The sequence below is a fragment of the Prionailurus bengalensis genome, chromosome A3 (genome assembly GCF_016509475.1).
Source record: "Prionailurus bengalensis isolate Pbe53 chromosome A3, Fcat_Pben_1.1_paternal_pri, whole genome shotgun sequence".
In the NCBI taxonomy this organism is placed as follows: domain Eukaryota; kingdom Metazoa; phylum Chordata; class Mammalia; order Carnivora; family Felidae; genus Prionailurus; species Prionailurus bengalensis.
The window spans coordinates 104,878,648-104,891,019 of NC_057354.1; the positions used below are offsets into that span (position 1 = coordinate 104,878,648).

At 41.1% G+C, this 12,372-nt stretch overlaps 1 protein-coding gene across 1 annotated transcript in view; it reads right to left on the minus strand.

The window, feature by feature from the left end:
- MRPS5 (mitochondrial ribosomal protein S5) overlaps nucleotides 1-12,372 on the minus strand; it is a 30,319-nt gene that overhangs the window by 3,776 nt on the left and 14,171 nt on the right. Inside the window, exons 6-10 of the mRNA XM_043604031.1 lie at nucleotides 9,892-9,926; nucleotides 8,203-8,293; nucleotides 6,141-6,187; nucleotides 5,395-5,452; nucleotides 5,048-5,110 (exon numbers count right to left, since the gene is read on the minus strand). Coding sequence (XP_043459966.1) covers nucleotides 5,048-5,110; nucleotides 5,395-5,452; nucleotides 6,141-6,187; nucleotides 8,203-8,293; nucleotides 9,892-9,926 — 294 coding nt within the window. The remainder of the gene's footprint in view (nucleotides 1-5,047; nucleotides 5,111-5,394; nucleotides 5,453-6,140; nucleotides 6,188-8,202; nucleotides 8,294-9,891; nucleotides 9,927-12,372) is intronic.

Below are 12,372 nucleotides of genomic sequence, written 5' to 3' on the forward strand. Positions count from 1 at the left end.
GCAAAAAAAACAGGAATATTATAAAGATGAACAGAAATGTGTGAAAGTTCTAGGCCCCCCACGCCCATGTTGGCTAAGGGCAGAGGGACATGTCTATTCTCCCCCTCCTCAATTGCTTATTTGCACTGAGCAGAGATACCTATTTCCTCTTCCAGGAAGAACTCCTCTCTTGGCTTTGGTAATGCACCCTTTCCCCCACTCCCCACAAAACATAGCATCTTAATTGCTGTTTTCAGGCACTTAGTGGAACTTGTTTATCTGATGCTTCCCCTCACTAGAATGTGGGCTCTGTGAAGGCTAGGATATTGTTTGTTTCTACTGTATCCCCAGACCCTAAATCAATAGCCAGCAAATGCAGGCAGCAGTGAGAGAAAGACACCCCAAATTTAGACTCACATTTTGATTAGCCAGACATGAAACTTAGCACATGCCTCCCTGCTTTAAGGCAGAGGATCTACTCTAGATATTACATGCTACTGTCTTTCTAATTTCCAGTTTTTTTTAATGTTTATTTTTGAGAGAGAGAGAGACAGACGGAGCATGAGCAGGAGAGGGGTAGATAGAGAGGGACACAGAATCTGAAGCAGGCTCCAGGCTGAGCTGTCAGCACAGAGCCCTTTGCGGGGCTTGAACTCATGAACCACGAGATCATGACCTGAGCTGAAGTCGAATGCTCAACCGACTGAGCCACCCAGGCGCCCCTCTAATTTCCAATTTTCAATACTAATTCAATATATGTGTGTAAAAACTACATTTGGATACAAGCAACTAACGTTCCATCCCTTCTACTTGAAAGAGCCAATTAAAGTGGACCCCATAGCTATGGCAGATCACATAAGAACCGGGGACCTCAGAGGGTAGCTAAGACAGGCAACAACGGGGTGGTCTGTTCTTCCGTGCGCGGAGTTATACACATAGAACATGCGTCCACGTGTGAACAAATGTATGCACGCGTAGATGTGTATAGATGCACACACACCTGCAGACTGGTGCCCATGCAAGGCAGATCCTTGGAAGGGCCTAGAAGGCAGACTCTAACCTGCTACTGCTCACTGAATGATCCTAGGCCAGAACCTCCCTTGCCCTCCACACCTACGTGGCAGAGCTGATGGCGAGCTCCCAAGGGAAGGTGTGAATACCGCACAGCACCTGGACCATACACGGCCCTCCCCAAATGGTAGCCAGTTGTGTACATATACAAATACCCATATAATAATGGTCATAGTCCCGTGGGAATTATTTGGATGTACTTTGACTGTGAAGTCTTTGAGGTACACACTGTGTCAAAAACTCCTTGTTTAATGAAAGTGTGTGTGTTTGTGTGTGTGTGTGTGTGTGTGTGTGTGTGTGTGTGAAGATAGGAAATGCTTACCAGCAGAAGACAGGAAATAATAAAGATTGGAGCAGAAATTAATGCTATTGAAACCAAAAAAACAGCAGAAATCAATGAAACCAGAAGCTGGTTCTTTGGAAGAATTAACAAAATTGATAAACCACTAGACAGTTGGATCAAAAAGGAAAGGACCCAAATAAATAAAATCAAGAATGAAAGAGGAGAGATCACAACCAACACAGCAGAAATAAAAACAATAATAAGAGAATATTATGAGCAATTATATACCAATAAAATGGGCAATCTGGAAGAAATGGACAAACTCCTAGAAACATATACACTACCAAAGCTGAAACGGGAAGAAACAGAAAATTTGAACAGACCCATAACCAGTAAAAAAATCTTATTAGCAATCAAAAATCTCCCAAATACAAGAGTCCAGGGCCAGACGGCTTTCCAGGGGAATTCTACTAAACATTTAAGGAAGAGTTAACACCTATTCTCTTGAAGCTGTTCAAAAAAATAAAAATGGAAGGAAAACTTCCAGACTCTTTCTATGAGGCCAGCATTACCTTGATTCCAAAACCAGACAGAAACCCCGCTAAAAAGGAGAACTATAGACCAATTTCCCTGATGAACACGGATGCAAGATAGGAAACGTTTAGCAGTGCTGTGTGAGGAATCAGACACCATGCTGCAGCCAAGGAAGAAGTGTCCCATGACTAAATAAGTTTGAAAACGCTACATTCTCTATCCCCCTCTGGGGGATTCACATTGCACAGTAGTGCATTAAAGACTGTAACAATCAGGGGCGCCTGGGTGGCTCAGTTGGTTAAGTGGCCGACTTCGGCTCGGGTCACGATCTCGCGGTCCATGAGTTTGAGCCCCGCGTCAGGCTCTGTGCTGACAGCTCAGAGCCTGGAGCCTGTTTCAGATTCTGTGTCTCCCTCTCTCTCTGCCCCTCCCCCGTTCATGCTCTGTCTCCCTCTGTCTCAAAAATAAATAAACGTTAAAAAAAAAAAAATTTTAAAAAAAAGACTGTGACAATCACAAAGATGTACTTTTTTTTTTTTTTTTACTTTCCTTTATCGTTTTCCCACATGACACTCTTTCTGGAGTTCACAGTTATTAGTATCTGCTCATAGAAATAGTGATGCACAGGAACATAGTTTAGGAAATGCTGTCTATAATGTATATTTATGTTTTATAAATTTGTATTTATATTTAATTTTTATATTAATTATAATATATAACATATTTATAAAATATTTTATAAATTTATAAAATAATTTATAAAAATTTATAATTTATAAATTTTATAATTTATAAAAATTTATAATTTATAAAAATATATAATTTGTAAAAAATTTACAAAATAATTATAATTAATTATAAATATAATTAAATTATATTTAATTTATATTTAATTTGTATTTAAAAATTATGTATATAAATATACATAAATGTATATTTATGCTGTCTAAATGTATATTTAACCTCAATGCACAGGGAATGTGTTCAACTAGACAGAAACCTGAAAGATACAGCTTGAGGGGACAGGGAAGATAAAAAAGGTAACTTCGGCAATTAACGAAAACTGTAGCTATCTTTCAAAAATCATTTGGATATAAATGTATCTAAACCAACGCTGTTCAACAGAAATAGGACATAAGCCATATATGCAAGCCATACATGGAATTTCAAATTTTCTCACTGATACATTTCAAAAAAAAAAGGTAAAATTATTTTTAGTAATATACTGTATTAACCTAATATATCCAAAACACTATCATTTCAACATGTAATCAATACAATAATTTTGAGATATTTTACATTCTTTTTTTTTTCATACTAAGCCTTTGTACTTCACAGATCTCAGTAGCCACATTTCAAGTGTTTAATAGCCACTCAGGGTAGTAGCTATCATAGGAATAGTGCAAGTATAAGCTTGACGTCTAAGTGTTCAATTTAATACTTTTTCTAATAATAAATAAAGGTTTTTATTAGGCATATGAATGACTGTGATTTTAAAGCAGAAGGTAAGTTCACTTAAAAATAGGCAGGTTCTCTTGGTGCACAATTAGTACTGAATTTGATGTTTTTTCCTCCAGATTGATTTCCACGTCCTAGCTTTGACATGAAAAAGTTAGGTGTCTTATTCTTTTTCTGATCCAAACTTTTTTTTTTTAATTTTTTTTTTTTAATGTTTATTTACTTCTGAGACAGAGAGAGACAGAGCATGAGTGGGGAAGGGGCAGAGAGAGAGGGAGACACAGAATCCGATGCAGGCTCCAGGCTCTGAGCTGTCAGCACAGAGCCCGAGGCGGGGCTCGAACTCACAAACCGTGAGATCACGACCTGAGCTGAAGTCGGTCACTCAACCGACCGAGCCACCCAGGCGCCCCTGATCCAAACTTTTAAAGATATGCCTAGAGGGGCACGCACCTGGGTGGCTCAGTCGGTTAAGCATCTGACTCTTGATCTCAACTCAGGTCATGATCTCACAGTCTCTGAGTTCGAGCCCCGAATCAAGGTCTGGGCTGATGGCGCAAAGCCTGCTTGGGATTCTGTCTCTCCCTCTCTCTGCCCCTCTCCTACTTGTTCTCTCTCTCTCTCAAAATAAATAAATAAATAAACTGTAAAAATAATAAATAAATATAGAGGTGCCTGGGTGGCTCAGTCAGGTAAGTGGCCGACTTTGGCTCAGGTCACGATCTCATGGTTCGTGAGTTCAAGCCCCGCATCAGGCTCTGTGCTCACAGCTCAGAGCCTGAAGCCTGCTTCGGATTTTGTCTTCCCCTCTCTCTCTGCCCCTCCCCTGCTCATGCTCTCTCTCTCCCTCAAAAATAAATAAATGTTAAAAAAAATGTTTTAATAAAAGAAAACAAAATAAAGATATACCAAGAGTATCATTTTTACTGTAGAACCAACCATAGCTAAACAAAATCAAAGTGCTCAAGAATTCTATACCCAAAGTCCACTGGGCATGACTGCCACAGCTCTGTGACCCTGAACTCTGCCTCCTTGCTTGCAACAGGAAGAAAGTCTACCTCTGCTTCCAGAGCTTAGCATAGCACCCAGCTCACAGATGATGTTCAATCAGTATTTGACGATGTGAATAAATGACTGGAACTGAAGAAGCTGTAAGTAGGCCATCTAGCAGCATCGATGAATTCTCAAGGAGAAATGAATGCTCGCACTTATCCAAACCCAATGATTCATTCCGTTACTATTTCCTATTCAGAGTATGCTCTTCCCACCTAGAATTACCCCTGGTACACGCCTGTGTTCACAGGAGCCTGAGTGCGCTGACTACATTTTATTTCCCTGGGAGCCTCGGCCTTCTTAAATCAAACTCAGGCCTTTCCATTTTGGTATTTTCAATTTTTTTTTTTCAACTTTTATTTATTTTTGGGACAGAGAGAGACAGAGCATGAACGGGGGAGGGGCAGAGAGAGAGGGAGACACAGAATCAGAAACAGGCTCCAGGCTCTGAGCCATCAGCCCAGAGCCCGACGCGGGGCTCGAACTCCTGGACCGCGAGATCGTGACCTGGCTGAAGTCGGACGCTTAACCGACTGCGCCACCCAGGCGCCCCCATTTTGGTATTTTCAAAATGAGTTCAATACAACTGATCAAAAATACAGGACCGGATGGAATTGTGATAATTACTCTGCTTTATCTTTAACAAATTATAAGAGTGTTTTCAGTTACCTCTGGGTTTTTTCTTCATCTTGATATGCGTCCTTTTAAATGTTAAAGAAATATCGTGGAATACTGGAGGATAAAAACATAAGCATAAGGATTAGGTGTGTAGCTTTAATGCCCTTGCAAATGCCACCACAGAACTAATGCTACCAAAGCAGCCAGCACACATTGGCCAAGGATGAGTGACAAGATTCTGATTTCACTCATCACTAGGGAAGAAAATTTGTTTATGCGTTTTATATAATTATTTGTTCCAGAACATGGTAACAAGCAGAGAAACGCGAAGATGGCCTTAGAGATATATTATCAAATATAATGAAACAAGTGTAATCCTACAAATGATTAACACTCACTTGTATGGTCTTCGTACCGTTCTACATAGTGTAAATATTGTACTGCTCTGTTCTTTGCCTGAAAGAAAGAAGGAAAACACTATTCTCAAATCTACTATTGGAATTTACATTTTCTTGGAGATGTTAAAAAACAGCTTGCAGAAAATATTTTATTACTGAAAATTTCCAACTTAAACATTTCATTACATACTTATAAAAAGACTTAATTTAAAAAACTTATGGGGCGCCTGGGTGGCTCAGTCGGTTGAGCGGCCGACTTCGGCTCAGGTCATGATCTCACGGTCCGTGGGTTCGAGCCCCGCGTCGGGCTCTGTGCTGACAGCTCAGGGCCTGGAGCCTGTTTCGGATTCTGCGTCTCCCTCTCTCTGACCCTCCCCCATTCATGCTCTGTCTCTCTCTGTCTCAAAAATAAATAAACATTAAAAAAATTAAAAAACAAAACAAAAAAAACTTATAACCACAGTATCACTATCATATTTAAAAAACATTAACAATAATTCCTTAGTATCTTCGAACATTCTGTCAGAGTTCAAGCCTTCCCAGCTGTCTCATACTTTTGGGAAGCAATCACAAGTCTGCTAAAAATGACGCAAAAGAAAACAGGTACTGCTTAGGCTATGTATGAGTTAAGTAACTGTTGACAGTAAGCCTCCGGGGAGGGTTCTTATTTTTATTATTTTGTGTGTGTGTGGTTCTAATGGTACCCAGCACACCGAACTTTTAGTATCAACGAAAGATGTACGTACTTTTCTGAAAGCATCTGCTCGTTCAGTGGCTTTCCCAATGGCAAAACCTTAAAAAAGAAAAATGACAAATAAAAAAAGGGGCATAAATTTGGCACATACTGTCTTTCACTACATTTTAAATTTCAGTTCCTACAATATTTCGTAGCATTTCATTTGTCTTCTGCCCACAGAAAACCTGCTATCCAAAACAAACCATAAAACATGAGGCTACTGAGATGTGCCTATCTGTTTTGGGGCATTTTGGAAAGATTACATTTGAAAGTATCTATGAAATCCAAGGTTAGGTGTATAACATTACCTTTTGTAAGTCTCTAGATAAAATGAAATATACTTAAACAAAAACTAATCATGCTCTAAACTAATAAGATAAATGGTTTTGAACATTTTTATTTTTATTTTTATTTATTTTTTTTTTCCAACGTTTATTTATTTTTGGGACAGAGAGAGACAGAGCATGAACAGGGGAGGGGCAGAGAGAGAGGGAGACACAGAATCCGAAACAGGCTCCAGGCTCTGAGCCGTCAGCCCAGAGCCCGACGCGGGGCTCGAACTCACGGACCGCGAGATCGTGACCTGGCTGAAGTCGGACGCTTAACCGACTGCGCCACCCAGGCGCCCTTGAACATTTTTAAAAATAGATTAAAATAACCAGAAAGGTTGGGGAAAAATATACACTGCTATAGAGAAAAACCATGACTTCGCTGGAACTTACAAATGCAATTCAAATTTCAATTAACCAGGAAATAAAATCAACAATTCTTAAGTTTGTGAATGCTTAACCCTATAAAATGAAATTTATCACAAATTAATGGAAATGCTGCCATTATTTGCTATCACATTAATTCTTTATTTTGAAGAATGTATTTTATTTTTAAACTATATATAAGAAAGTACTATAAAGCAGGGCGCCTGGGTTTCTCAGTCAGTTGAGCGTCTGACTCTTGATTTCAGCTCAGATCATGATCTCCCAGTTTGTGAGTCCAAGCCTCGTGTGGGGCTCTACGCTGACAGCACAGAGCCTGCTTGGGGATTCTCTCCCTCTCTCTCTCTGCTCCTTTCCGTCTTGCGCACTCTCTCTCTCTCTCAAAATAAATAAACTTAAAGACAAAAAGTGTCAGTAGGCAGTTTTCCAATTTTCTCTCCTGTACACGTTCGTGTATACATTTCAAAACCAGATGTTCACTGGGGAAATTTTACAGAGAAGTACAAAGAAGAAAGTTTAAATGACTGGCAAACCTACAGATTAAACATTATTAACCATTTCAGTGTATATCCTTCTAGTCTTTGCATATAAACATACTTTATATTAAAAAAAACAAAACAAAAAATTGGGATTGTATTATACAGCCTTATATGAAGTTTTTTTGTTTATTTTTAATTAGCATTATTTCATAAATAATTTTCTAAAATATTCTTTAATGGCTACAGCATATTACAATGTGTGGCTATACTTTTTTTTTTTTTTTAGAGAAAGAGTGCTCACATGCACACAGGAGAGGGGTGGCAGAGGGAGAGGGAGAAGAAGGGAGGGAGGGAGAGGGAAAGGGGGAGAGAGAGAGAGAAAGACAAAGAGAGAAAGACAGAGAGAGAGAGAGAGAGAGAGAGAATAGAACCTGGGCAGGTTCTATGCCCAGCACAGGGCCTATGGGGCTCAATCTCAGGACTGTGAGGTCATGACCTGAACTGAAATCAAGAGTCAGACACTTAAACTGAGTTACCCAGGCGCCCTGGATATACTCCTTTCGTAACTACGCCCCTACTATTGAACATTTAGTGGCTTTCCCTCCCTAATTTTTCATTATACATAAGACAACAGTATCTTAAGCCTTTTAAAATATCCATTGTTCTCATAGAAAAAGGCAGATAGAGGAACTTCTGTTCCTTTTCCCTCCAAGGAATTTTACGTGTTTACCACAAGGTATATGAGCCCAAACCACTTAAAAGGCTTAATCTGTACAAAGGGGCTGGGCACCGGCAAGAACCGCAGACTCCAGGGCTGAGCCCAGGCCACACCTGTCCTCTGCCCCCACCTCCAGCACCATGCACATCACGCCCCGGTCACCTGCGGCTCCTCTGCCATTCCCCACAGCGACCAGGACACGGACTGATCTCTTTCTTCCCTCTTTTGCTGTCATGTTGAAAACATTTCTTACCTAAAAGACAAAATGTTTCATATATATTACACCTTAAGGAAATTCTGAAGTAGGGAACTGGACTGAGCCCCTTACACCACAGTGCCACCTGAGTAGCTACAACATCCTCTAAGTCATGAGTAGCAACAGCAAACTCTCCAAAGGAAACCTCTCTCTGCAGTTTCTCTAGTGGTAAAATTGAACTTTCCCTTCCTATTTCCTAAGGTTGTTAGAAGGCTGAACAGAGATAACTTTTGAACGGATTAGAAACCATACAAATTGGGGCACCTGGGTGGCTCAGTTGGTTGGGCAGCCGACTACAGCTCAGGTCGTGATCTCGCAGTCTGTGAGTTCGGGCCCCACGTCGGGCTCTGTCCTGAGAGCTCAGAGCCTGGAGCCTGCTTCAGATTCTGTGTCTCCTTCTCCCTCTGCCCCTTCCCTGCTTGCTCTCTGTCTCTGTCTCTCTCTCTCAAAAATAATAAACAATAAAAAAATTAAAAAAAAAAAAGAGAAACCATACAACTCAATATACACTATTTTAGTGAATTTCACAAAGGAAGAAAGTTGCTGACCAAACTTTGAAAGAATTTGTAACGGACTTATTATAAGACATATTCCCGGTGATCAGAGATGTTAAAACAAAGAAGATGTGTATCTTAGAAATGAAAATGCAGTCTACAGAAAGAATGAGCACAGGACTGAATCTCTATGCTAAGGTTTAGGCTAACAGGCTCACCGGATAATACAAAATTTAGAAATACCTGCTTACTGGAAACTACAGGAAAATCTGTGTTTTGTTTGTTTTGTTTTGGCATATTTAAAAGGCCAGGATCTATGAAACTGTTACCTTAAACTGCTTACATGGCAGGTCCCTTCCCAAAAGTAAGGTTAAAGGAAAAGGTCGAGTCCACACCCGTGGACAATCTTGTAGGTAGTCATCCACATATAAGAATTCTTCAAAGGGATTAACTTCCAAAAGATATAAACTGGGCCCCAAAGACATAAAATGCTTGTAAACATAAAGTACCGATATTGATGAAATAATATACATATTCAATCACAAAATCAATAAATGGTTATTCCAAATGATAGTTAACACCGGCCAAGTATGCAGCACTAGCTCAAAGGGAAGTGGACTGTTTTGGTGATTTTCAATCACCCTGGAAAGAGTGACTCAAATTTCCCTGACACAGGCTTCGATTTCAACGGCCTGCAAACAGCCCAAAAGATCATTTCCCCGTCAAGAGCTGGGCATTCACAGCAACTCAAAGCTTTCTTACCCTGCCCCATGAACTGAGTGCCAGGACCGATTGCTAATGCTGGCTTTAGAAGGGAGGGTTTCAATAGTAATCTCCAAATTCTGTTCTTGACCGTACCCCTGAAGTTGCCTTGTCATGAGACCGCAACTGGTAGCCCCCAAAAGAGGGCAGCAGTCAGGACAGCCAGGATCAAGTAACTGAAATTAAAGTTTCATTATTCCCTTATCCGAACCAGCTCCGTGTCTCAGAAAAAAATCACGCACCAAAGGCTGTTCCTCATGGTTCCACTCACACTATTCCCACTCTACCCACACCAACGTCTCTAAAGGCTCAACTGGGTATGTGATGCAGCACGCCTACCTCCAGTATTCTGGTATCAAAATCATCATATGTTTCTGTGGAGAGAAAAGAAGAAGGCATGTAGATAAACGGATCTCTACAATTAGTGCGCGAAAGCATTTCTCAAACCAGGCACCATCACTGATTTTTAAGTGAGAAGGAATCTCAAATCTTTTGGTGTCACTCCCAAGGCCACACCCTAGTCCTCCATGATCACCAGACTGCTCCACCACTAAATTCCTAAAACTCGGCCATCTCCCTGACTGCATCCTCCTACCCCTGCAGCTCTCTCACTCAGCAACCCACAAGGTGGTGGTTCTTGGAGCTCCCCAGCACCACCAGACTCCTGACCCCTTCTTTATTTTCCCTCGGACCCCCTGTGGTCTTCACAGCCTCTGCCACTCAGCCAAGACACCGTAAGCCATCACTTCCACCAGACGTTGCAAATAGCCTCAACTTCCTCCCCCTCTTCTCTCCCCACCATACCACCTAGGCCAGAATCAAGGCAACTCCCTGGCCACACCTGACCTACGGGGTGCCGCTGCTAGAGAGAAGTCAAAGCAGAGTACACACATGGGCCACGAAAAAGTCATGGTCTCCAACTCAGTCAAGTCCTCCCTGCTGCCTGTTGGCCTTTTATGTCTCTTTCCACTCACCACAGCAGCCATTTCAAACACTCTGGGTTCTCTGATTTTTATTAACTTTTTCCTATAGAAAATTTCACTCACATAAAAAATAAGATAGAACAGCAAAATGAAGTCTTACACACCCATTAGCCAGCTTCGACAATCATCAACTCCTAGCCAATCTTCTTTCCTCTAAGTTCTGTCCAATTCCTACTTCGTTGGGTAATTTTTTTAATGTATCTATTGTTTAATTTACATCCAAGGTAGTTAGTATATAGTGCAACAATGATTTCAACAGCAGACTCCTTAAAGCCCCTTACCCATTTAGCCCATCCCCCCTCCCATAACCTCTCCAGCAACCCTCTGTTTGTTCTCTATATTTAAAAGTCCCTTGGGCACCTGGGTGGCTCAGTCGGTTACGCGTCTGACTTTGGCTCAGGTCACGATCTCATGGTTCTTGAGTTCGAGCCCCGAGTCAGGCTCTGTGCTGACAGCTCAGAGCCTGGAGCCTGCTTTGGATTCTGTGTCTCCCTCTCTCTCTGCCTCTCCCCTGCTCACGCTCTGTCTCTCTCTCTCTCACAAATAAACATTAAAAAAAAATTTTTTTTAAGTCTCTTATGTTTTGTCCCACTCCCTATCTTCATTATTATTTTTGCTTCCCTTCCCTATGTTCACCTGTTTAGTATCTTAAATTCCTCATTTGAGTGAAGTCATATGATATTTGTCTTTCTCTAATTTCACTTAGCACAATACCCTTCAGTTCCATCCACATAGTTGCAAATGGTAAGATTTCATTCTTTTTGATTGCCAAGTAATACCCCATTGTATATACATACCACATCTTTATCCATTCATCCATCGATGGACATTTGGGCTCTTTCCATACTTTGGTTATTGTCAACAGCGCTGCTATAAACATTGGGGTGCACGTGCCCCTTCGAAACAGCACACCTGTATCCCTTGGGTAAATACCTAGCAGTGCAATTGCTAGGTTGTAGGGTAGTTCTATTTTTAGTTTTTTGAGGAACCTCCATACTGTTTTCCAGAGTGGCTGCACCAGCTTGCATTGCCGCCAACAATGCAAAAGAGATGCTCTCTCTCCGCATCCTCGCCAACATCTGTTGTTGCCTGAGTTGTTAATATGAGCCATTCTGACAGGTGTGAGGCGGTATCTCATTGTGGTCTTGATTTGTATCTTCCTGATGATGAGTGACGTTCAGCATCTTTTCATGTGTGTTAGCCATCTGGATGTCTTCTTTGGAAGAGTATCTACTCACGTCTTTTGCCCATTTCTTCACTGGATTATTCATTTTTTGGGTGTTGAGTTTGATAAGTTCTTTACAGATTTTGGATACTAACCCTTTATCTGACATGTCATTTGCAAATATCTTCTCCCATTCTGTCGGTTGCCTTTTAGTTTTGCTGCCATTGGGTAATTCTGAAGCCAGTCCTAGATACCTGTCTCTTCATCAAAATATTCTGGTGCCCATGCTCATCAATGCTCACCCTACTTTCAGCAGATGACCCCATCTCCTCCTCACAGACTAACCGAAGCCACCAGACAGCTACCACTCACCCACCACACCCCCAGCAGGCTCACATTTCCACTACCAACAACACAGGCTCCACCTGAACCCACAGTCACGAGTTAATCCATTTATCCACCCTGGGTCTGGGTCCTCATTAGGGTTTTAGTTTACGGGTTTTTTTTTCTCTCCCTCCCATACCTTCATCCACTCAACTGAAGCATTTTGCTCCGTTCTAAGCATGTTTACCGGAATCTCTCCGTCTCAACTTCTCTCCTCTTTAAGCCAAATTTAACAGAGCAGCCAAACTTGCCTATTTCTTCATCTCCTACTCATTGACAATATTGAAT